This window comes from Saccopteryx bilineata, chromosome 1, assembly GCF_036850765.1.
Source record: "Saccopteryx bilineata isolate mSacBil1 chromosome 1, mSacBil1_pri_phased_curated, whole genome shotgun sequence".
Taxonomy (NCBI): Eukaryota; Metazoa; Chordata; class Mammalia; order Chiroptera; family Emballonuridae; genus Saccopteryx; species Saccopteryx bilineata.
This window is the reverse complement of record NC_089490.1, coordinates 175,622,362-175,647,195: the sequence shown is the minus strand read 5'-3', so window position 1 is coordinate 175,647,195 and position 24,834 is coordinate 175,622,362. Positions and strand designations below refer to the sequence as shown.

General features: G+C 34.3%; 1 protein-coding gene across 3 annotated transcripts in view; it reads left to right on the top strand.

Moving 5' to 3' along the window:
* FSTL5 (follistatin like 5) overlaps nt 1-24,834 on the top strand; it is a 699,550-nt gene that overhangs the window by 245,578 nt on the left and 429,138 nt on the right. For all 3 annotated transcript variants that reach the window (XM_066280005.1, XM_066280011.1, XM_066280003.1), the window contains one exon: nt 14,472-14,720. In XM_066280005.1, coding sequence (XP_066136102.1) covers nt 14,472-14,720 — 249 coding nt within the window. The remainder of the gene's footprint in view (nt 1-14,471; nt 14,721-24,834) is intronic.

The following is a 24,834-nucleotide window of genomic DNA, read 5'->3' as shown; positions in this document are numbered from 1 at the left end:
ATTAATCCATTTTGTATGACTGAACATTTTGTTTTTCTTTTTGGAAACTTGTAGAAAATTCTCTTTGTTTTCAATATTTTAAAATTTTACAATATGTCATTGTTTGAGTCTATTCTCATCCATTTTACTGGGTACTGGGTGAACTCTGAATTTGGTAATTCATTTCCTTTAATTCTGGGAAATATTTTAATAATTTTATTAATTATTTCCTACCATCTGTTTTACTTCCTTGTCCATCTGGACCTTATTTTCTTTGGACTTTGATATTCTGGAAGTAATATCTTTTTTGTTTTATATTTTTATTCTGATGTGTAATCATTTTTTTTCTATTTATTATTTTCAGTAAGATAGTCTTAACTTTATTGTCCAGACTTCCTCTTTAACTTTTCAGATTTTTTCTTTTACTTTTTTCTTTCTTTCTCTCTCTGTTTCTTTCTTTCCCTTTCTTTCTTTCTTTCTTTCTTTCTTTCTTTCTTTCTTTCTTTCTCCCTCCCTCCCTCCCTCCCTCCCTCCCTCCCTCCCTTCCTTCCTTCCTTCCTTCCTTCCTTCCTTCCTTCCTTCCTTCCTTCCTTTTATTTATTCAGAGAGAGGAGGAGAGGCAGAGACAGACTCCCACATGCACCTTGACAGGGATCCACCTGGCAAGCTCACTAGGGGGTGATGTTCTGTCCATCTGGGCATTGCTCTGTTGCTTAGCAACTGAGCTCTTCTTAGCACCTGAGGCCATCCTCAGAGACTGTGACCGACTTGTTTGAACCCTTTGAGCCATAGCTGCAGGAAGGAGAGAGAGAGAGTGAAGTGGGACAGGTAGAGAAGCAGATAGGAATTGAACCTGGGACATCCACATGCCTCTCCAATGCTCTACCACTGAACCAATCAGCCAGGGCCACTATCAGGTTTTTAAATTCCAATTGTTCTTTATTTTTAATACAGGTTCTTTTTACTCTTATTTCAGGAATTAACTTTATTTCTATGAGGGTATAAATACTGGATTATTTATGATGCTTTTCTCCCTGAATATTTTTTATTTTATATTGGTTTTATCTATTTGTTTATTTTAGCTTTATTTTCCATCTTATACAGTTTACCCAGATGTCCAATTATTACTGGTTTTCTGTTTTTTTTTATTAAGAGAAAGAACATCAAATAGCTGATTTCAATTTCTGAGCACTAGGTAAGGTTTTTTGTTTTGTTTTGTTTTATTTCTGACAGAGATGGAGAGAGAGACAAAGAGAAGGACAGATAGGGATAGACAGAGAGAGAGATGAGAAGCATCAATTATTTGTTGCTGCTTCTTAGTTATTCATTGATTGCTTTCTCATATGTGTCTTTATGGGGGAAGCTATAGCAGAGTAAGTGACCCCTTGCTCAAACCAGGAACCTTGGGCTCAAGCCAACAACCTTGTGCTTCAAGCCAGCAACCTTTGGGCTTATCCAGCAACCTTTGGGCTTAATCCAGCAACTATGAGGACATGTCTATTATCCCACACTCAAGCTGGTGAGCCCGTGTTCAAGCTGGATGAGCCCATGCTCAAGCTGGCGACCTTGATGTTTCAAACCTGGGTTCTTTGCATCCCAGTCCAAAGCTCTATGCACTGCGCCACTGCAGTCAGGCTGGGTAAGATTTACAAATTTAGACTTCACTGTGGATGACCTGGGTGGATCACTTTTAGATAACTCCCTGGGTACAACCCCCACCCCCCAAGAGTTTGAATTACTTGTCTGAAAGCTATGCCTATAATTGTCAATGTGTTTGCTGATGCTTGGGTAGAAAGCACTGGGGGAGGGAACTGATCCTCTGCATTCAGCATTCAGTATTCAGATCTCATATGGTTAATGCCTCCAGCTTCTAACAGGGCCATGCAGGGGAAAAGATCTAGTAATTTAACAACTTCTCAGTTTCAGCATGCCTCTTGTTTTAAAATCACTGTCACTCTCACTTCCTGAAGTAGTTGGTATTGCTTGTTTATGCACTTTTTGGAGGAATCTGTACAGTAAATAAGATTTTTGTGATTATCTTCTGAATTTTTAAATTTATCTTTATTAGGGCTGCTAAGTCAGTTCCCACTTAGCTATATACTTTCAGACTTCCAACATTTTGTTTTCTTTTCTCTAGTTCTTCTCATCCTTATATACACCTTTTAAAATAACTTTTTAGAAGTTTTGATGGATTTAAGCAGTAAGCCAAATGATGTTAAACATGCTGAAGTAAACCAGAAGTGCACATAGAAAAAAATAAGTATACCAGTGTATATATAATATATAATACTATAGTGAACAAATACATACTTAAATTACCTACCCTAAATAAACATACATATACTTAGATTACATATATTATATGTGTCTAAAATATATGTAAAAAAAGAAAGTATTATTTCCTTAATTTCTACAACATCTAAAGTAACAATTACCCAGAAACTTTAATCTATATTTAATTAAAGGAAGCCATGTGTTAGGTGAAAGTAGTTTCCGTTTTAGTTTTTTAAATAATGTCAGAAGAAAATTTGTTAATTGGGCCTCATTCGACAGAAGTTGAATATAAGGAAACTACAATAATATATGTAAAAAAAAAGACTGAAACTCAGAAGCAACGAAGTCATGTGCAAATAAGGCAGAATGTGATACCCAGAAGCTTGATAAAAGTCCTAATCTACTCTAGTAGGGCCTGTTCTATGAACAAGCCAACCTTTAGTTACCTCTTCTTGGTGATAGAGAGATGGCTTTAACTGTGTAGCTCCAGATGTCTATCAGAACTTTGATTAAAGAGATGCGTTCAGTGACCACCAACTTCCTTAGGTCTGTGAGGACAGTCATTGATGATCAGATGCTTATGACACAGAATAGGATTTCCTTTACTAGAAAGACATCATGGGGTGCTTGACCTTGTATACTCCTTGTTGAGGAAAGGCAAGAAGTTCTGCACCATTGATGTTGTGTACCCAATAACAGAGAATAAATTATAAACCAAAATTCTCTAGGAATCAAACTTGAGAGGAAAACCTGACCTGTGGTGGCACAGTGAATAAGGTGTCAGCCTGGAGGGCTGAGGTCACTGGTCCGAGGTCCTGGTCTTGCCTGGTCAGGGCACATACAAGAGGCCACAGCCTCATGCTCCTCCCCTCTTTCTCTCTCTCTTTCTCCTGTCTCTAAAATCAATAGATAAAATATTTTAAAAATTGAGAGGAACAATTAGTCTCCAGTGTTTGTCTTCCTATTACCTTAATGTTCTCATTCTTCTCTTTACTGACCTCTTACAAATGCCCTGCCGAATTGGAGCTGTTGTGCCAAAAAGAATCATTAAGTAAGAACTGGAAGAGTTGTCACTTTCATTATTTGATAAGTTGACAACTTGGACTGAAAATTTTCTACATAAGAAAAAATATGGTCGTGAGCGCCAAAGTTAAATAGCTGGCCCCATTTGTTTAAAAACATTTCATAAATAATAATAATAATAACAAATTATTATTTTATTCAGTGATAAGCGGAAAGGCAGAGACAGACTCCCACATGCGCCCCGACCGGGATCCACAGAAAAGCCCACTAGGGAGCAATGCTCTGCCCATCTGGGCGTTGCTTTATTGCTAAGCAACTGAGCTTTTCTTAAAGCTTGAGGCAGAGGCAATGGAGCCATCCTCAGTGCCCGAGGCCAACTTGCTTCAGGAGGAGAAAAGAGAGAGAGAGAAAGAGAGACAAGAAAGGGGAGAGTGAAGAAGCAGATGGGCACTCCTCCTGTGCACCTTGGTCAGGAATCGAATCAAGGGCATCTACATGCTGGAGCAACACTTTACCATTTAGCCAACCATTCAGGGCCAATAATTATTTTCTAAAAGTATCAGCAATATGATACCATACTATTGAATCATTGCTGGCTAAGTAGAGTTTTGGGCTAACTTGGGGGCCTATCATATTAAATAGTTTCAATGAATATTAAATAGCACATGGATTTTGAGTTATAACTCCTTTGAAAATTACCTACTTTTTTTGGGTTGCTTATTAAAATAATATAAAATAACAGTAACAATTATATTGATATTAATAATGGCTAACATGAATGTTTCAGTTATTATTTAACAGGTACTATTTTAAGGGGTGTGTATGTATTAATTTATAATAACTATTTGAAACCAGTTCTGTTACCATATATTTTATTGATGAAAAAACTAAAGCAAAAAAAAAAAATAGAACAAGAAAACTTCCGAGATTACATAACCAGTTACTGATGGCACCTGGTTTTAACCCATGCGGTAGGATTATAGGATTCCAGGTCCAATGCTTCTAACCACTAGTGAGTAAATGACATTTTTTAAAGTTACTAGTTCCAGTTTTTCTATAATGAAGGGTGAAGGTATTCCCAATCCTCTTGAAAGCTCTTCCAAAGGCCAGTTGCTATTTTGAACTTGCCCTTGTATATATATTTGTTTTCTTACAACACATTCACTTATAACTTCATCTCTTTTTTTATGTGGATGGTTGTCATATTCAGATTCCAACTTTCTTTTATTTTATTTTATTTTATTTTATTATTTTATTGATTTTAGAGAGAGAGAAAAGGAGAGAGAGAGAGAGACAGTAACTTTCATCTGTTTCTGTTTGTGCCCTGATTGGCAATTGAACCAGTGACCTCTGTGCTTTGGGATGATGCTTTAACCAACTGAGCTATCTGGCCAAGGCCCTCTACTTTCTACTAAGCTCATTTTAATAGTTACCATTTTCTACAGTATATCTCTTATATATCCCACCAGAATTTTAACAATGAATAGAAACAAAATCCAGATAGAATACTTAATGGTTAATTGCTCAGACATGAGTTTGAAACCTTGAAACTATCACTTACCAGTTATGTTACCTAAGACATGACAATTAATCATTTTCAGCTAGTTTCTTCATTATATATAAAACAAGAAACAAATAGCACTTATTTCAAATGTTTGTTACAATGATCAAAGAAGAGAAAATACTTAGGAAAAATGCTTATGAAAATGCTTTATTTAGCATATTGATTTGGAGATTTTTTTATTCCTCTCCACTTCAGAGCTACCACTCAAAGAACTAACCACATAGAAGAATTAACTGTATTGGTGCTGCTTTTTAATAATTAAAAAAATATATGGTACGTAATTATTTAAAAATAAACTCTTTAAGAAGAGATATGGTGGGTTTTGCTAGATTTCCTTTATTGGAATAATAAGGATTGCCTTAACAATTTAGGAAAGTATCACTCTAAAATCCCTTGACTGGGTACTATAAATGACAGCAGAGTTGAGTTTTATGGGAATCAAAGTATTGCTCTCCTGTCTTTAATTTGTTTTCCTTTTTCAATCAATTTCTACCTGTCAAAATCCTAACCATTTTTTAAAACCCTGATCAAATCTGACTTCTATTAGGATGGTTGTATGTTTTCCTCAAAATCAATGTATTTTTCCTCTAAAGTTCATATAACTTTATATCTCCCATTACTTTTTTACTTTATAAAGTATTTGTTTTAATTTTCTCATATCTCTGATATTATATAAAGCTATTTTGAACCTAAACAAATGATGTGCATCTTATATACTTTTTAGTAATTAGGTGATTGCCTTTGTGTAGAGAATTCTATAGCATAATCTCTGTATTGCAGAAGGCAATGGTGCAGAGAACAAACGAGAATATTCACCAAGTTATAAACACCATAAAATATCAGTTCAGTGGGATCCAGTGGACTTGCAGCCTAAGCGGCATAATGAGAGAAACCCCTGGAATGGAACTTTGATGCCAAATATGTTGGCAGATAGAGAGAATGAGATGCCAAATCATGAAATAATTTGTACACTTCCACTAAAACTGTCACATCTGCCTGCCAGCATGTAAAGTGAAGGAAACACAGTATTATTACCTAAGCAAATTATACATGATATGAAGGTGTATGTAAAAAAAGTAATCATATGAAAATTAAAAGATTTATAAAAATGTCTCAATGTATTGTAGTGTTTTGTTTGTAACTTGTAGAGAGTTTATTAATGGTTTAAAACTAACCAAAAACCAATGACGGGAATAATACCAGTATCATAATATTCAGAAGGCTGAGAAAACTGCTCAATTAACCAATAAAATCAATGAAATAATCTTTTAAAATAACTGAAAAAGCTTTCATTTGAGTAAGTAAAAAATATTGATTTTATTTTGTGGAAAAATGAAGAGTCCCAAATATGTAAAAGTCATAAACATAGAATAACTTGAAAAACCAACTTGGTTTTTCAAAAAGTGGAATATAATAAACAGAGTGACAAAGTGTTTGTAGAGCTACAGAATAGAGAGATCAATCAGAGCAAAGAACAGAAATAAATCAATAAGACCAAAGACTAGAAATCATCACAAGACATAGGCCAGATGAGATTTTAGATAGATAGATAGATAGATAGATAGATAGATAGATAGATGATGGATAAATAGATAGATGATAGATAGATATTCCCTGACTAACAAAGGTTCAACCTACAGTTTTTGATTTTATGATGGTACAAAGCAATATGCATTTAGTATAAACTGTATTTAAATTAAGATTTGAGCTTTTCCTGAACTTACAACACGTGGTACAATACTTTCAGGATGCTGGGCAGTGGCAGAAAACCACAGTGCCCAGTCTGCCTTGTGATTGTGGGAGTAAACAATGGATGCTCTCCAGTGAGTGTACAATGTTGCTGCATTTATTTGTATATTGTAGCTTCTGTTTTTGCATCCTATCATGTCTGCAAAACACCTATTTGTGTCTCCTGCTTCTAGTAAGAAGAAGGGGAAGGTGATTATTTTGGGGATGAAACTCATTCTAATTTTTACTTTATGTCTGTATGGTTTCTCTACTTTAATCTCACAAAACTGAAATTATACTGTATTTGTCCTTTTGTAACTGGCGTATAGACCTCTCTATAATTTCCACTCAGTTTTGCTGTGGACTTAATAGTGCTAAACAAATAAAGTCTATTAATTAAAAAAAAGAGAGATAGAGAGAAGGCATTAAAAATACTTTGATAACAAAAATTTTTTTCAAAAGAAATAAAGCATAAAAATAATAAATTTAAGTAGATTTTAAAATTCAAACATTTAAATTCAAAAGCAATTTTCTTCTAGCACTCATGTGTTTCTATAATCATAACAGAAATTGCTATGTCTTTATCTCTTCTCGGTTTCCTATTAGCCATATGGCTGGTCTGACTCTAACAATCACCATTATTATGATATGAGGATCATCTAACCAAATCTACCCTTCTATAATGTTTGATTTTTACTTAAATATTTTTATTTTCCTGTTTTAATATTTTTACCATTGTGTGAAAATATCTACATTATTTAAGAATTATCTAGCTACTGCTTTAAATAAGAAATAAGATGCTTTTAAAATCACTCAAAACATTTACAGGACGAAAGAAGTTTAGAATATTTTGCTTTTAATAATCACAGTCATCTCAAAGAAGGTCTTAAATGCCATGTATTCAACTATGATCTGTGTGTGTTATCAACCTGCTTGTTCATCTATCTACCTGATCTATCTGTAATGTCAAGGCAGTTCCACTTACTAAGTAAAATGATTAAATGAGATAAGTCACACAAATGATGAAAGTATTTTTATCTGTTAAGCATGTAACCATACTTTCTATTCTAAGTCCTCAATAAGCTAGAGATGCTAAATTAATAGAGGAATTTTGGCTCCTAGGTGGCACATGGAAAGGAGAAAAGTAATGATTAGGAAAAAATCTTTGTGTATTTTCTCACAAATGTCACAGACTGAGGTTGAAGTAAGTTTTGAGAATGTATCTTAGGCTCTTTTAGTATTCTGCTGTCATAATTAAAATAATTCTGCAGTTAAGAATATCAGTAGGCCCTGGCTGGTTGACTCAGCGGTAGAGCGTCGGCCTGGCGTGCAGGGGAGCCGGGTTCGATTCCCGGCCAGGGCACATAGGAGGAGCGCCCGTTTGCTTCTCCACCACCCACCCCCTCCTTCCTCTCTGTCTCTCTCTTCCCCTCCTGCAGCCAAGGCTCCATTGGAGCAGAGATGGCCCGGGCACTGGGGATGGCTCCTTGGCCTCTGCCCCAGGTGCTGGAGTGGCTCTGGTCGCGGCAGAGCGACGCCCCGGAGGGGCAGAGCATCGCCCCCTGGTGGACAGAGCGTCGCCCCTGGTGGGCGTGCCGGGTGGATCCCGGTCGGGCGCATGCGGGAGTCTGTCTCTCCTCGTTTCCAGTTTCAGAAAAATACAAAAAAAAAAAAAAAAAAAAAAAGAATATCAGTAAATGTCGTAGTAGATAATGATCTTAAATCATCAAACTTTTTAAAATGACACATCAATATTCATCAATATTAGCAAAAATTTATTTTTATTAAAAAGTATAATTTGAATGGATGAAACTTAACTAAATCAATCCTTGACTCTTGCATAGCCTTTATTTATATTTACTTTTTTCTTCTTTTTTTTTGTATTTTTTTTGAAGTTAGAAGCAGGAAGGCAGTCAGACAGACTCCTGCATGTGCCCAACAGGGATCCACCTGGCATGCCCACCAGGGGGCGATGCTCTGCCCATCTGGGGCATCCCTCTGTTGCAACCAGAGCCATTCTAGTGCCTGAGGCAGAGGCCATGGAGCCATCCTCAGCGCCCAGCCAACTTTGCTCCAATGGAGCCTTGGCTGCGAGAAGGGAAGAGAGACACAGAGAGGAAGAAGAGGGGGAGGGGTGGAGAAGCAGATTGGAGTTTTTCCTGTGTGCTCTGGCTGGGAATCAAACCTGGGACTTCCACACATGGGGCCAACGCTCTACTGCTGAGCCAACCAGCCCCGGCCTATATTTGCTTTTCTAAAAATAAATCTGATGGCCGAATTACATGCAGGAGTTTGCAGAAGTCTAATGGATTGTATGAAGTAAGACCAGAAAGATGATTCCAAATTCATTGAACTACAGATATGGTATCATTTAAACTGTCTTTCAGTAGGGGCACAACTTGAAAACTTTTAGTAAGTCAGCCTTGTTTTGACTGACACACAAATTAGCAACAGGCAATACATGACCCAATCATCAAAGGTCATAAAAATATCATACTGGGCTCCGTATTCTGCAGCATTGGAGTATTTACTTGAACGTCACTTGGCATGATGTTTTTGAGGACTGAATGTGGTTTTGTTACAGTTTACAGTGTGCCACAGGCATTTGTATTTTGGATTTACTGTGGAGTTTTACAACTTTTCCATATGTGGGTACTGTGATGTTACCAAAATATTAGACTTATTTTAAATCAAAATAAATTATAATATAAATGTGAGCCTTTTTTTCTTCTCCTTTTCTTTTACAGACAAGGAAAAATCTCAGTGAATACCTTAGAAAATTTTAAGTATATTATTTGGACGTACACATTTTAATGTCTGTAAATACATTTCTTTTTTTTCTTTTTTCTTTTTCTTTTTTTTTTTTTGTATTTTTCTGAAGCTGGAAACGGGGAGAAACAGTCAGACAGACTCCCGCATGTGCCCGACCGGGGTCCACCCGGCACGCCCACCAGGGGCGACGCTCTGCCCACCAGGGGGCGATGCTCTGCCCCTCCGGGGCGTCGCTCTGCGGCGACCAGAGCCACTCTAGCGCCTGGGGCAGAGGCCAAGGAGCCATCCCCAGCGCCTGGGCCATCTTTTGCTCCAATGGAGCCTTGGCTGCAGGAGGGGAAGAGAGAGACAGAGAGGAAGGAGGGGGTGGGGGGTGGAGAAGCAGATGGGCGCTTCTCCTATGTGCCCTGGCCGGGAATCAAACCCGGGTCCCCTGCACGCCAGGCCGACGCTCTACCGCTGAGCCAACCGGCCAGGGCCTGTAAATACATTTCAATGGGTTTAACAGAATCTAGAATTGTCAAAGGCTGCTCTTTATTCTGATGTTTTTAAGCCAGCATATTTTACATGCCAAATTCAGATTAAATGTTAATTCTTAGTAATAATATTTGTTAACACATAGTCTATGCCAAGCACTTTTATTGCATCACCTCACATAATCTTCTCTACAACAATGTGATAATATGGTTATTATTTTCTCCATTTATTTACTCATCTAAATAATACATTTTTTTGTGTTCTCATTAGATGGGGAAACAGAGACTTAGTGTTTTTCTAACTTGCCTGTAATCATACTTGTAGTGACAGTTGGAATACAAATAAAGACCCTAATGTGAAAGTTCACTTTTTTAACTTTTATTTTTATTTATTTATTTATTTATTTTTTGTGGCAGAGACAGAGAGAGTCAGAGAGAGGGACAGATAGGGACAGGCAGGAAAGGAGAGAGATGAGAAACATCAATTCTTCGTTGCGGCTTCTTAGTTGTTCACTGATTGATTTCTCATATGTTCCTTGACCGGGGGCTACAACAGAGCGAGTGACCCCTTGCTTGAGCCAGCAACCTTGGGCTCAAGCTGGCGACCTCGGGGTCTGGAACTTGGGTCTTCCACATCCCAGTCCGACGTTCTATCCACTGTGCCACCGCCTGGTCAGGCCATTTTTTAAACTTTTAACCTGATATGAAAATAAAATAAAGGACAAAATCCTAGGGGGAAAAAAATCAATTTAGAAAATCCAAGTTAAAAATAATATTGCATCTAGTATAGTTGCGGCTTTTTCTAGAGTATGTAAATATTAAAATTAAGAGAATTCTGAGTTGTCCAGTGGAGGTAAATTTAAATATTAGGCATTCTAGAGAAAGCTAACTAAATATATTTCTCAAAAATTAGCTTTTATTAGAAAGCTATGTTTTGACAAGCATTCTTGAATGAACGCATTGTTTGTATGAAAGTAAAGACAAAGATGATTTATTAGTTCCTTCTTATTTTACCACTTGAATATCATACCCAGGTGGGGTCAGACAAATATAAAGTGGAAAAGCAAAGACTATAAAAGACTATAGTCCTATTCTCTGACCAGAAATTGTTTTGTTTTGTTTTTTTACAAATCAAAGTTAACACAATGCTCACATTTTTTACTTTATTACTACTTATTTTTACGAGACAATACCTCAAATAACTTGGCACTTTATATCAATTATATTTATTGCTACTATAATTATTCCAGGTAGTTACCTCATCAGACTCTGGTTCTTCCCTCTCTCTGTTGTTAGTGTTTTAAATTCAGCATCAGTTTGTTTCTTACCCTGTCTATTCCTATTATCATCCTCTGAACTCCTAATTCATTCCTCAAACGTAACTCAACTGTGGTTTCACACATTATCTGTGAGGTCTTACCTGATATAATCCATATCGTTCTCCTCTGTGCCCCTAAAACTGTGTCTTTCTACGGGGCCAATCTCAAATTCTGTCTTATGCCCTGTGTGAGCCACTAGAAAAAGTGTCAATGACCATTCTTTTTACCTATTCTGTATCAACCTTACACATAAAAATAATTACATTTTATTAAAGTTTGTTTCAATTTAGATTCACTTTAAATACCTAATTGATAGAGTATATTATATCAATAACTCAAAGAGAATATACTTATGATTTAGAATCTGAAAAAGACTATTTTTAGAATTATGCAGAATTATTTTACTTTATGAATTGACATCTTTCATTTTTTAATGCTTTATTTTTTTTATTTTTTTTATTTATATTTTAGGTGACTCAAAAGGTATTTTTTTTCAATTTCCGTTTACTTTCAATATTATTTTGTATTGGTTTCAGGTGTACAACTTAGTGGTTAGACAGTCATATAGTTTATAATTGTTCCCCCTTGGTATTTCCAGTATCCACCTGGCACTATAGATAGTTTCTGCCATATTCTTAACTATTTTCCTTATGCTTTAGTTTACATCCCCAAGACTGTTTTGTAACTATGAAGTTGTACTTTTTGTTTGTTTGAAAGTTGGTGGAGGATTTTTGTAAACCTCTGAAGGCATAAAAATTATAAAATCATATACTTGGTAAATATATAGCATTTTTGGCCCTGGCCGGTTGGCTCAGCGGTAGAGCGTCGGCCTGGCGTGCTGGAGTTCCAGATTCGATTCCCGGCCAGGGCACACAGGAGAAGCGCCCATCTGCTTCTCCACCCCTCCCCCTCTCCTTCCTCTCTGTCTCTCTCTTACCCTCCCGCAGTCAAGGCTCCACTGGAGCAAAGATGGCCCCGGGCACTGGGGATGGCTCCTTGGCCTCTGCCTCAGGTACTAGAATGGCTCTGGATGCAACAGAGCGGTGACGCCCCAGAGGGGCAGAACATCGCCCCCTGGTGGGCGTGCCGGGTGGATCCTGGTCGGGCGCCTGTGGGAGTCTGTCTGACGGCCTCCCCATTTCCAGCTTCGGAAAAATGAAAAAAAATATATAAATATAGCATTTTTGTGGGAACAAATATTATTTTTTAAACTTATGAGATAGCAGGATATAAATGCTTGGTTAAAATCCATTTAGCATGTTACCTCACTGAATTTATGTAAAAGAAATTTTTGACTTGTTGATCAGATTAATTTAATCTCGATTGAAACTTAAGTTCAGCATTAGTCATGGATAATTACTGACAGAAAGGATACATCTAGCTATTCAGTTATATAACATGAGTTTTCTTTTGGATTACATCTACATTAATTAAATTTTCTTTAATTATAGCAGCTATGTGCAACAAACAGCTTCTAGCTAGTGTAAAATAATTTATTAACTTCTCCAAAATAGCCAATACTCTAATATAAATCTCTGAACTGGAGTAAAAGCGTTATGAAGAAAAATATTAAAAAGAGAGATATTAAAATATTAAGAGAAGCATCTCTAGGAGAGATGCTCACCATATAGATATAACAGAAAGGACTTCATTTCATAGCAGAGTGTTCCTCAACTCATTCTGTGACAATAAAAAATAAATTGGTTTTGATAATCTTAAATTCTTTATTTAAAAGCAAGAAAATCTTTGTTAGTAAAATAAAGAAAATATTAGATATAAAATTATACAAAATACACCTATGAGTCAAATTCCTATGTTATAATAGCAACCTCATTTTGAACCCTATAAGCATTAGATCAACTACTGGCTATAAAGATACTATAACTATACTAACTATACTATAACTACTGCTATAAAGATAAGGAAAATGATATTCCAAATTAAAATTGGTCATTACTGTATCATTATGATTGATAGAATTTTGGATTTTCTTTTTTAATGTACTACATTGCACATTAAAAAGTAATAATATAACGGCAGCAACATTTGCTCCATATCATTTTTTCATATCTTATCTCATTTCTTCTAAATATTTGCAGTCAATAATATGTGGCTTTAATAATAACATGAATATTTTATCTTTTCTCATCTATGAAAGAGCTTTTATAATTATTTACCTGGTCTTTTTCTCTGTATTATATTTATTTTAATTGTAAATTGGAATTTCAGTAAGTCAAAAATCCAGAAGAGTGATACCAAGTGCAACAGTATCATCATCACCTATAATCTCAGATACACAAATTTAGAGATGTACCCAGACCTACTCTCTCAAGAACTCTAAAGTTGAGTAGAGGCAGAATCTATGCTTTAACAACTTCTCTGGTGCATTCTATTGCATGCCAAACTTCAAGAACTACTGAATTAAATGCATTTTTCAAAATATCCTAAAATATCTCAATAAGTCATTATAAGTTATTTAAGTCACACTTTTAGAAAGCTTTATTCAATAAATTATATTTTTTGTTTTAAATTTTATGTAATATTTTTTTCAACAATTGGAATATAGTGTCAGAGAGTATAGATTTTTTTTTTTTTTAAGTGAGAGTAGGAGAGTTAGAGAGACAGACTTCTACATGCGTCCTGGCTGGAATCCACCTGGTAACTGGCTGGAGTAAATGCTTTGTCCATCTGGGGCCATGCTCGCAACTGAGGTATTTTTAGTTCCTGAGGCAGAGGCTCAACGGAACCATCATCAGTGTTCAGGGCTGACATACTTGAATCAATTGAGCTATGGCTTTGGGAGAGGAAAAGAGAGAGAGAAAGAGAAAAAAAAAGAAGGGAAGGGAGAAGCAGATGATTGCCTCTCCTGTGTGTCCTGACCGGGAATTGAACTTGGGACTTCCACATTCTGGGTCAATGCTCTACCATAGAGCCAATGAGACAGAGCCTAGATATTTTATACAATTCTAGGGGATGGTCTATCCCCTTTTTACAAATGGACAGTTTAGCACAAAGAAGTAATTTTTTCCAAGAATATAAAGCTAATAAGTGGTAGATCCAGGATTTGAACTCAGTTTAATTTTAGAGACCTTGTTCTATGGACCAAACTACACATTAGGGAAGAAGAAGAAAGCTCAAGGAGAGAAGGGGAGGAAGGGAAGAATGACGGGAGTGTTCTGAAAAGGTTCATCTGCCGATTTTAAGTGTGTTCTCCACTGAGTACAACTGATACCTGATTGCCCTTAAATAGACAGTTTTTAAAATTTGAAACTTTAACAGAACATATATATTATTTGGACATATAAATCGAAAAAACTTTCTGTTCTTTACCCTCAGGATTCCATATTCAGGATGACGCTTTGGGATCTTGTGAAAATAAATACTGTGGTTTGGGAAGGCACTGTGTTATCAGCAGAGAGACAGGGCAAGCAGAATGCACCTGCATGAACCTTTGCAAACGGCACTACAAACCTGTGTGTGGATCTGATGGAGAATTCTATGAAAACCACTGTGAGGTGCACAGAGCAGCCTGCCTGAAGAAACAAAAGATTACCATCGTTCACAATGAAGACTGCTTCTTCAAAGGTAAATGCAGGGGGACCTAAAGGGTCACCCTCTCTATTTTTTTCTCCTCTCAATTAACGTTTTGAAATTAAAATTCTAGCATAATTTTTATATCAGCAAATGTCTAAAAAATGATAGGAAAAAAAATGTGAGCTCAGATACGCCAGTAAGCAGCAAGTGTGTAGAAATCTACGTGGATATAATTCTGAATCTCAGTTATGTGAACAAAGCTGGCCAAAATACGACTCAAATTTTAATATAGCTTACAGCATTGCACCAGATGGCTTCCCGAGCATGCTGTTGTCTTAGGGACATGGGGTGGTTGTCCAATTCAGTCAACAGGCCATATCCACCCAGAGAAAAGCACCTGGAGTGGGACTGAGGGAATAGTGAATGCCAAGTCATGTTGTGCTAACATCTCATTTCCTCTTTATTAAAAAGAATGGTTTCATTCATACCACATAATTCAAACAATATAGAACCCAGAAATGCCCACTATAATAAGCAAACAGGACTTAGAACCCATACTAAACTTATTTAGTAAATCTGAGACAACTGTAATTTAAAATTTGAAAGTATTAGTATTTATTTTCATGGTACACAAAATCATTGGTCCTTGTTTGTGGAAATGTACTGCTGACTTAATAATTTGACATTTTTTTTAAATACGTCATATAAATAAATCACAGAACAGCTTCAGTGATTTATTTATGTTTAAATTTATTTTGTTATTTTTGTTGTTGTTGTTTACTTGTCCTGGTGAGAATACTCTCTTGTTGACACTCATAATGCAGATTGCAATTCTGAAGTGTTAAATATATAGAATTTTTATTATTTGAATAGGTCAGTGATCAACCTTACTACTAATCCTTGGCTCTATTTCTCAAAATATTCCTGAACTATATTTACACTTAAAAATCTGTTGGGTGTCTTAATTCCTAGCTTAATTTATGCTCACAACATGTTGTTACACTTCATTTGCTCACCAATGAAGGTAAGTGACTATTAAACCTCGTCCTTTTTCAAATTTGCTAGAATACATAAAGTATTGTTTCTAAGGTGATGAAAGAAATTATGCACAGAGCTTTTAAATAATACAAATAAAATGCTGTGGCTACTAGAAACATTTTACTATAGAGGAAGAAAAAAATTAAGGGTAGTTTTCTTACCAGTATGACCTGTATGCATTTTACTTAGTGTTCAGATGATTTTATGAAATTAGATATTCTTCCCTGACAGAATGAACAGCTAGTTTGGTTTTAAGTTCAACTGATCCCTCACTTCTATCAAATCTATTTACAAATAACTAAAATTGATTTTATTAGCATTGTGCTTTACAGCACATACACGAATATTTTTTTCTATAATTTTGACCTGAGATGATGCAGTGGAAATTGTTCTATTTCACTGATGCATGATGTTTTAAAACTATGTAAATATATGCTATTAAGTTAATTTAGAATCATATTCTCCAGCAGAGATTTTTTCCAGCTGACACTAGAGAATTGATTATATGGAAATAGATGATATTACATACCACGTTAGAAAAAATCTGGTGTATTTAAATTTCTGCTTTATTGCTAGATGCTTAGGCATAATGGAACTCAATATGTAAATCAGCATGGAGCTAGATGAACTGGATATAGCTAAGAATGTTGCCTTTCTTATGAGATTATACACAATGCTTTGAAAACTTTGGTCCTTCGATCTTGTACTAAGCATATTTATTAGGTCTGCAGTGGCTTCAAAACCCTTTCTCAGTGTATATAGTATTAAAATTTCATTTATTTTTCTGACTTAGTTAGCACATTTCCCGGGTCTTAAAATTTGTGAGTCTGCTGTTTGTTGGCTTGTTTGTTTTGGTGTTTTGCCTAACATATATATCACCCATCAAAGGGTTTTATTTCAGCAGAGCAGAAGTAAGTATTAGAGTACAAAACAATAAATTGCCTGTCTTAGAAGTGTACAGTTGGCCAACTTTGGGGCATAAAAGAGGATTCTATATAGGTAAAGGCCTGACATTGTTGTGATAGCTAAAATAAATTCTTGTGATTGTAACTTTTTCTGTGGAATTTCAGCTATTTATAGTTTCCAGTAATAGTTTTCACCAGTAATGGTGAAAAGGAAGAAACAAATTAAATCAAGTATGGTTGGAACCAACCACACCTATTTAAGAATTGTTTTGTGGGATTTTTTACACTACAAAAGGAGAATTGTGTAGTTGTTACAGCAAGAGTTTGATCAGCAAAGCCTAAAAATTACTTTATCTGGATCTTTTCAAAAAGAGTTTGTTAACTTCTGCTTTAAAAGATTACTAGTGCTTTAAATTCCTTTTTTTTAATTCATTTTTTAAAATGTTTGCAAATCTGTATTCTTTTGTATTTCCTTGGCTGTGGTGGACAAACACACATGATAAAATTGAGTAGAATACACACACCGATACACAAATGGATATAAGTGAAACAGGAAATTAATGAGAGATTACTAGATAGTATTGAAGTGGATATCCTGGTTATGATATTATATTAGACAGGGGTTGGCAAAAGTAGGTTTACAGTTGTGAGTACATAAAACACAGAGTTTATTTTTGTTTAATTCTTTATAATCATTGTATTATTTTCCATATGAACAACTGTTGACTCCTTTTTGCCTACCTGTGTAGTTTTGCAAAATGTTACCATTGGTAGCAACTGAGAAGAGGATATGTGGACTCTCTCTGTATTATTTCTTGTAACACATGACTACAATAATCTCAAAATAAAAAAAAATAATAAAAAGGTAGTACTGAAAAAATATAGCAGAAACTGAAAACAATTTTAAAGAAAGTAAGATTTCTCTTTTTTATAATTATTTCAACTTTAAAGTAAGTTCTATTTATTTTATATGATGAATTTATCAGATTTATATTTAGTATTTATACTTAAATATTTAAAATAGATTAAATTTGAAAAATAGATTATATTTTATAATCATTTATATTGATTCTTTGTTTTAAATTTAAGATTAAAATCTTCGGTTAAAAATATATATATAACTATAAGTATATTTATATTTTTATCTCTCTATATATTTATAATTCTATCTAAAACTATATATAACATTATTTTGTGTTAAGTATTTTACTACTTCTGTTATATGCTTAACATTTACTGTTACTGATTCTTAAATATAGACATGAATTCACTAAGAATTATCTTTCTGGTTTATGATTTGTACAACTCTAGCTAAAACATACAATACATTACTAACATAACATCTTTCTAATTTTTTTTTCATATTTATCTGATTACTAAAAAACCTGTCTATAGTGAGGTATACATTATTGTAGTATTTGTTTATTGGCATGAAATACTTTATGGTGATACTTAACACAGCATAATACTTTCTTTTTATGTGATGTATTGTTATTTACTATGACAGTTTTGTCTCAGTGTCATTTCTCATCCCCACTCCCACCTTGAAAAGGGCTCGCTAGCTGCTGCGATCCCACGTCACTTTTAATAGGTACAATTTCCTCTCTCCCTGACACCAGGTCAGTGTGTTACATACAGCAGAATTTACTTACTCAGAGTATAGATCTTAGCTGGAGTAAGAAACTCAAGATGTAACCCATGCCAAATAGGGAATTAAACTTTTTATGAGAAGTCAATTGAATAGAAACCCTTTTGCTTTACTGTGCTGAGAATAAAACTGCCATAAAGGCAAATGTTCTGTGCACTTAAATGTGCATCACAAACAATAACAACTTGGGAAATATTGCTTTTATGGCTATATGTGTGCTCTTTGAATGAGAGCTGACATTGTGTTGTTTTTCCCTGGTATTATCTGAAGAGACATTCTTATTTCATTTTTTAAAATTAGTTGTCTTACTCTAACTTTTTATTTTCTTTAAGATAAGTCTTGTAGAATTTAAGCTTAAACACTAGTCTACCAATAATATTTTAAAATATATCAGTAAATGTAGTGTGCTAATCCACATTAGCTTTTAGATTGCATTTTATTTTGGGGGGAAGGTACCTTGTAAAGCTTCTATTTTATGTGCAGTCTTTTATATATTTTATGAAACAATATCATCTTCAAAACTATATAAATTTTTTATTTATTAGAATAATAAAACACTATACTATTTAGTATCTAAATAGAATAATGCATAATCATAATTCTATTTAGTATCTAATAGAATAATAGAACAATGCATAATAGAATAATAGAATAATGCAATAATAGAATAATAGAATAACATATAATTCTATTTAGTATCTAAATAGAATATCAGTGGAGCTATAACAAAATTATTTTACTCCCCCACCCCCTAAATACAACTTTATTAACTAAGTTGGTTTCTTACTGCATTTAATTTTTGTCAAATTTTCCCATTTGTGACATATAAAAATTAAACTTAAATTTCAAATACATAGACTTATGTTAGTTTTACATTTTTATGTTATATCATTTTTCTTCAGTTTCAAGTTATAGACTAAATATTTTAGTTTAATATTTTATTTCATATTTTCTGCAGCTATATGAATATTTCATTAATAGTTATAAGCACAATAATCAGTAGTGACAGAAAAAATGAGAACATTAGTTCAGATAATTTGTCTTCTATCTTGAAGCTGTTTAAATATTGTATCAGTCATTACCTCTCACTGACACCTTCACTTATCATGTTTATTTCCTCAGTACCCTATTTTCAAATGCTGAATGTGATATTTATGTAACTTACAAAGTGAAAAACTTTTTTCAACAACTATTATTTTTCAATGTAGTTGATTTCACCTCTTTGGTAAGTTTTTTAGCAAAAACACAGTGATGCAAAACTTTCCATTGTTTGCACACAGATTTGCCTGCCAGTCCAAGGTTGAACTAAAATCTGTGATATGTAGAAATAATATTTAACCAAAATGTGATTATAGTTTTAATATGCATCCTGTATAATGCATTTATCTCTAATTCTTTTTTTTTTTAATTTTAATTAAGTAAAAGGCAGAGAGGCAGAGAGACAGACTCCTGCATGCGCCAGACCAGGATTCACCTGGCAAGCCTCCTATTGGGTGATGCACTACCTCTCTGGGGCCATTGCTCCTTTGCTCGGCAACCAAGCTATTTTCGGCCCTGAGACAAGGCCACGGTGCCATCCTCAGTGCCTGCGGCCAACATGCTCAAACCATTCCAGCCATGGCTGAGGGAGAGAGAGAAAAAGAGAGAAGTGGGAGAGGGAGGGATGAAGAAGCAGATGGTCACTACTGTGTGCCCTGAGCAATAACTGAACCCGGGGCTTCCACATGCCAGGCCAAAGCTCTACCACTGAGCCAACCAGCCAGGGCTATCTCTAATTCTTTTCAGAGTTATAACATGCAAAATAACATAAAAAAAGGCAGTAACAAATTGTCCGAACATAACACTGTGTAGTAATACTGGAAATTTCTAAATGTAAACTGTTACTTTGTTTCTACTATAAATCAATGACTTTCAAAAATCCATAATAATTTAACATAAAGAAATAATTTTAAAAGCAGAGTAATGAAACAACTGATACTGTTTTTTTTTTTTTAAAAAAAAAACTTCCCAAAGATTCAGAATAATTTAAGTCCCAGATATATTTTCCTTGATGATTGTCATTCATTTAAATCATAATACTGTGCCTCAAAAGTACATAAGTGAAAGTGTAGACATTTATTTGTGAGTAACCCTTAAAAGATAGAGATAACAACTTAGTTATCTTTAGGTCAGGGAATCAAGAGGAAGATCATAATGTAACAGGCAGCCAAATCAAAATTTACAATTGAGGTCAGAATAATAAATTAAAGATCTTGGTGAATTTATAGAAAAATAATTAAAATGGTTTTACTCATAGAACAGTGAAGTAGAAAAGTTTTGCCAAAGCTAGATATTTTTGTTTGTTTTGATTTTAGATTAAGCTAGAATTTAACAGCACAGAAAAGCAAGGAGGAAGCTATAAGGTCAATTTGAACCTTATTGCCAATGCCCAATAAAAGAGATTGAGAAAATAGTGAATTGAATCAAGGTGACAAAAATGCCAGTGGTACAAGTTGTCTGTCTGTCTTAAACAATTCCCTGTGATTTGGAAATGGAGTTTAGAGTATTAATAAAATAAACTCAGCAAAAAATAAAAAATTATCTGAGGAGTCCCTTACTAAAATGTGAAACATTTGGGGACACATAGATTTGGAAGTGTATATATACACTTCCAAATACATGTATAAAAGAATATACATGTATAAAAGAATATTTATACAAATGCATATGAACTTAAGTTTAGTTAAATTTGAGTTCCTTTTAGACAAGCAAGGGAGGATGTCACTTATGCAGTTGGACATAAGTCAGAAAATCAAAGGAGAGTTTGGAGCAGGATACATACATTTAGTAGTTATAAGTATATTAATAAAGAGACAAAGCAAGTTTACTCTATATAGTTGACATAAACTCTAAAATGAGTACACATTGGAAAACAGAGAGCTGAGACTACAACTCAGTTGTATTTCAACTTTTAAAAAGTCAGGAGTTGGACAAAGAAGAAGCAAAGGAAATAAATATTGGTCACCAGTAACAAAGGAGGAAAACCAAGACAAGGTAGAGAGATTTACAGAAACTAAGTAAGAAAGTTTGATGCAGGACAAAATGACATACTGAATTAAATGTTGCTGAGATCAGTATGATATGATGAGGGTTAGCAAATGATCATTATATTTGCGAAGATTAATGCCAAAGTTAACTTTGGTAAAAATATGTAAGAGAAAACAGAGAAGTTGAGGAAGTGTGATAGCAAGAACAGAAAGCTTATTGAAAAAGTGTTTCTCTGAAGAAGAGCAGATATGTGTGGGAATATATCTTGTAGATATAGGCACACATATAGGGTCAGGAGGGAGACATGGCAATAAGGATAATAAAACAGAGGGAGAAATTTACAGGGCAAGAAAAAGAGGAGGCAATTGACCAGAGCAGAGCTTTTAGATAGAAAGAATGCAATCCAATAAAGAAGGGGCAAGTTTGGATCGACTTAGGTGAGAGTATGTGGATTCAAACAGAAAGCAAAATAAGCACTTTCAGGTGCAGGTAAATGGACCTATTTCATGATATAAAAGTGTGTTGTTCTCATCATCTGGTTCCTTATATTTTCATGATGACATGAGAAATGAAGCATTCGTTAAATTGACAGAAAAAAGTTATAGAGATTCAAGAAAAAACAAACAAATAAAAGGTTATGAAATAATGAACAAGGAAAGAGAGAGAAAAGACTAAGGGGATATAGTAGGATTTCCAACAGTTTAAAAAAAACATATGATATCTCTGCTCATAAATTTAAAGTGAGAGGAGTCTTTTGTGGTTGTGTATTTTTTATAAATATAGTCAGCTGCTCCGATTAAGGCATTAAGAAGATGAAGAATTGGTTTTAACCAGGACTTTTATTTTCCCAGGAAAGAATTATAGATAAAGAAAGAGTTCAAAGTCACATTTTTTATCTCTCTCAGGAGCAGTAAGTTATGCTATCTATGCTTTATTATGTATACCCACTCTACTATTCAGAGATCGCCTGGTGGGTATCTTTTGCCTCAGCTTGCATATAGACCAAAATGGATTTCCCAACCATTTCTACAATCTGAAAATCATATTACTTATTTTGGCTTAAATTCCTAATGCTAACATTCAGTTTACAGCTGTGCCTCTTAGTTAAAATTTCCAGTAATAAAATCTGTTTAAATGAGTTTGTCAAGCCATACCTCTCCAAGCTATTTGGAAAGCACATAGGCCTGGAATAGCTGATTTATTTCAATAGTTTTCCATCTCTGTGATCAATTAGCAGTCATCATGATGGGCATAGTGACATGAGAAATTATCTGGAAACATATCTAATAATATCATTAATATTACTTCTATAGGGAAGCTGTCAGTCAGTGTTTTTGAGAATAACTATTGTAGTGAAGTTGCACTTTTACAAATGAAACTGCTTTATTTGGTTAAGCAAATTATTTAAAAGTTTGAGGCACTCAGGTATTTTCTACCCTAATAGTTTTACATTTAAAATGATTCAATTTATTTTATCTGTTTTAATCAACCTGGTTCCTGATAATGTTGAAATATAGATTAACTTAGTGTGAATGTTTCCAGTACTGTTGGCATTTAATTCATTTTTTGAAACTTTTTTTTCTTAAAAAGAAAGAAAATGCTATTAAAAATTGAGAAAGATGCATAAGCATTTTGTGAATCTAATTGAGCATTAGTCTAATTAATTTAAAGCAATAATATTATCTATGCTTGATTAATTCTAAAAATGCTCACAATTACATGCTTGTTGAAAGGCTTCAGGTAATAATTGATGTAAAGTAACTGGAGAAATAAAATACATGCATATGGGATGGTATGTATGTGCAAATATAATTTTTTAACTATTCGCTGATTATTATTGACACCTATTCTTGTGGCAGACCCATTCTGAAGGCTCTATCTAAAGATGAAGATGATACAGTCCTTAACTTTGCCAATTGGGGAGAGTTGAGTAGCAAGACCAATCAATTAATGACCAATGGTGTTTTCCCCAGCGCTGGAAAAAAAATCTTGTGATTAGGTATGATTAGGAAATGTACTTATGGTCAGGTGCACTGAACTCATTCTATATCAGAACAATTCTATCTACCTTTTCTTGAGTGAAACCCATTTTTCCTGTAATGAGTAAGTGGCACCATTGCCGCTCATTGTTGTTTATGGACATTTAGTGTTTACCCTTGGTAATTTATTATTACTGAGTATGAAGTCCAAATTATAGAGTGCAGAGATCCCTGAGAACCCTATTCAACAAGAAATGAGACAATCAAATTAAGAAAACAAGGACTGGGAAGTTAAAACTCAAAAGAAATATGTAAAGAAACAATTTCAAATTCTTATCATGTATGTTAACTCCAATAGCTTTGAAAGGCATGATGACATGTTTTTTTTTCTTTTTCCTTTCTTTATTTTTTTTTATTAATTTTAATGAGGTGACATTGATAAATCAGGGTACATATATTCAGAGAAAACATCTCCAGATTATTTTGACATTTGATTATGTTGCATACCCCTCACCCAAAGTCAAATTCTCTTCTGTCACCTTCTATCTGGTTTTCTTTGTGCCCCTTCCCTCCCCTCACCCCCTCCTTCTTCCCCCCCCCACGGTAATCATCACATTCTTGTCCATGTCTCTGAGTCTCGTTTTTATGTATTTACAATAACATGGATGGAACTTGATAACATTATACTGAGTGAAATAAGTAAATCAGAAAAAAACTAAGAACTATATAATTCCATACATAGATGGGACAACATTTTTTTATAAACAGGCAAGGATCCTTTATAAGAGTTTACATCCTCAACCTTACTAAGTTTATTCTACCAATCTAAGAGATGCTGTTCATTCCCTCTACTTTCAGAAAAGTTATGGTATCAGGTAAGGTGTAGTCCTGAAGCTAAGATATACATATTAAAATCCTGAGAACCTAATGACTGTGTATGTGGAACATGGCATATTTTGACTGACTACTATAAGGAGGAGAAACAGTTTTGGAGATACTCATTTGCATTGGAGCTATCTGGTCATTGGACATTCATCTATTCCCAAACGGAATAGTACTTGAGAGCTCTAGCTTGAAGTGGAGTTTTTCTGCCTTATCAAAAGCCATAATTTATTTAATGAATCTCCTTATTTACTTATTTTCAAAATAGATATGTGGGTATAAGTTAATTATATAAGACACAACTGATCATTGTTTATTTTTCAGTTGAAAAATACTAATAGGCCTACATCAGCGAAAGTTTTAGTGAATATAAAAGAACATGCAGTTTGGTATGAGAGTGTTTTCCAGTATTCAGAATAATAAATAAGGCACTTAGCTGTGATGACAGTCTACAAACATAAGAGTGTGATTTTGGGGCTTAATTAAATTTATGTCAAAATTACTTTCAAATCCTTGGAAAAATATGTTTGAATAAGATAGCACATGTTTTGGCCTTTAAAATTTTTAACAAGTGGAAACATTTACATGACACATTGGCACAATCTGCATAGCTCAGGAACAGCTAGTATGCAACATACCAACAGCTTTGTTCATTAATGCCACAATAAATAAGCACACTGGCTCAT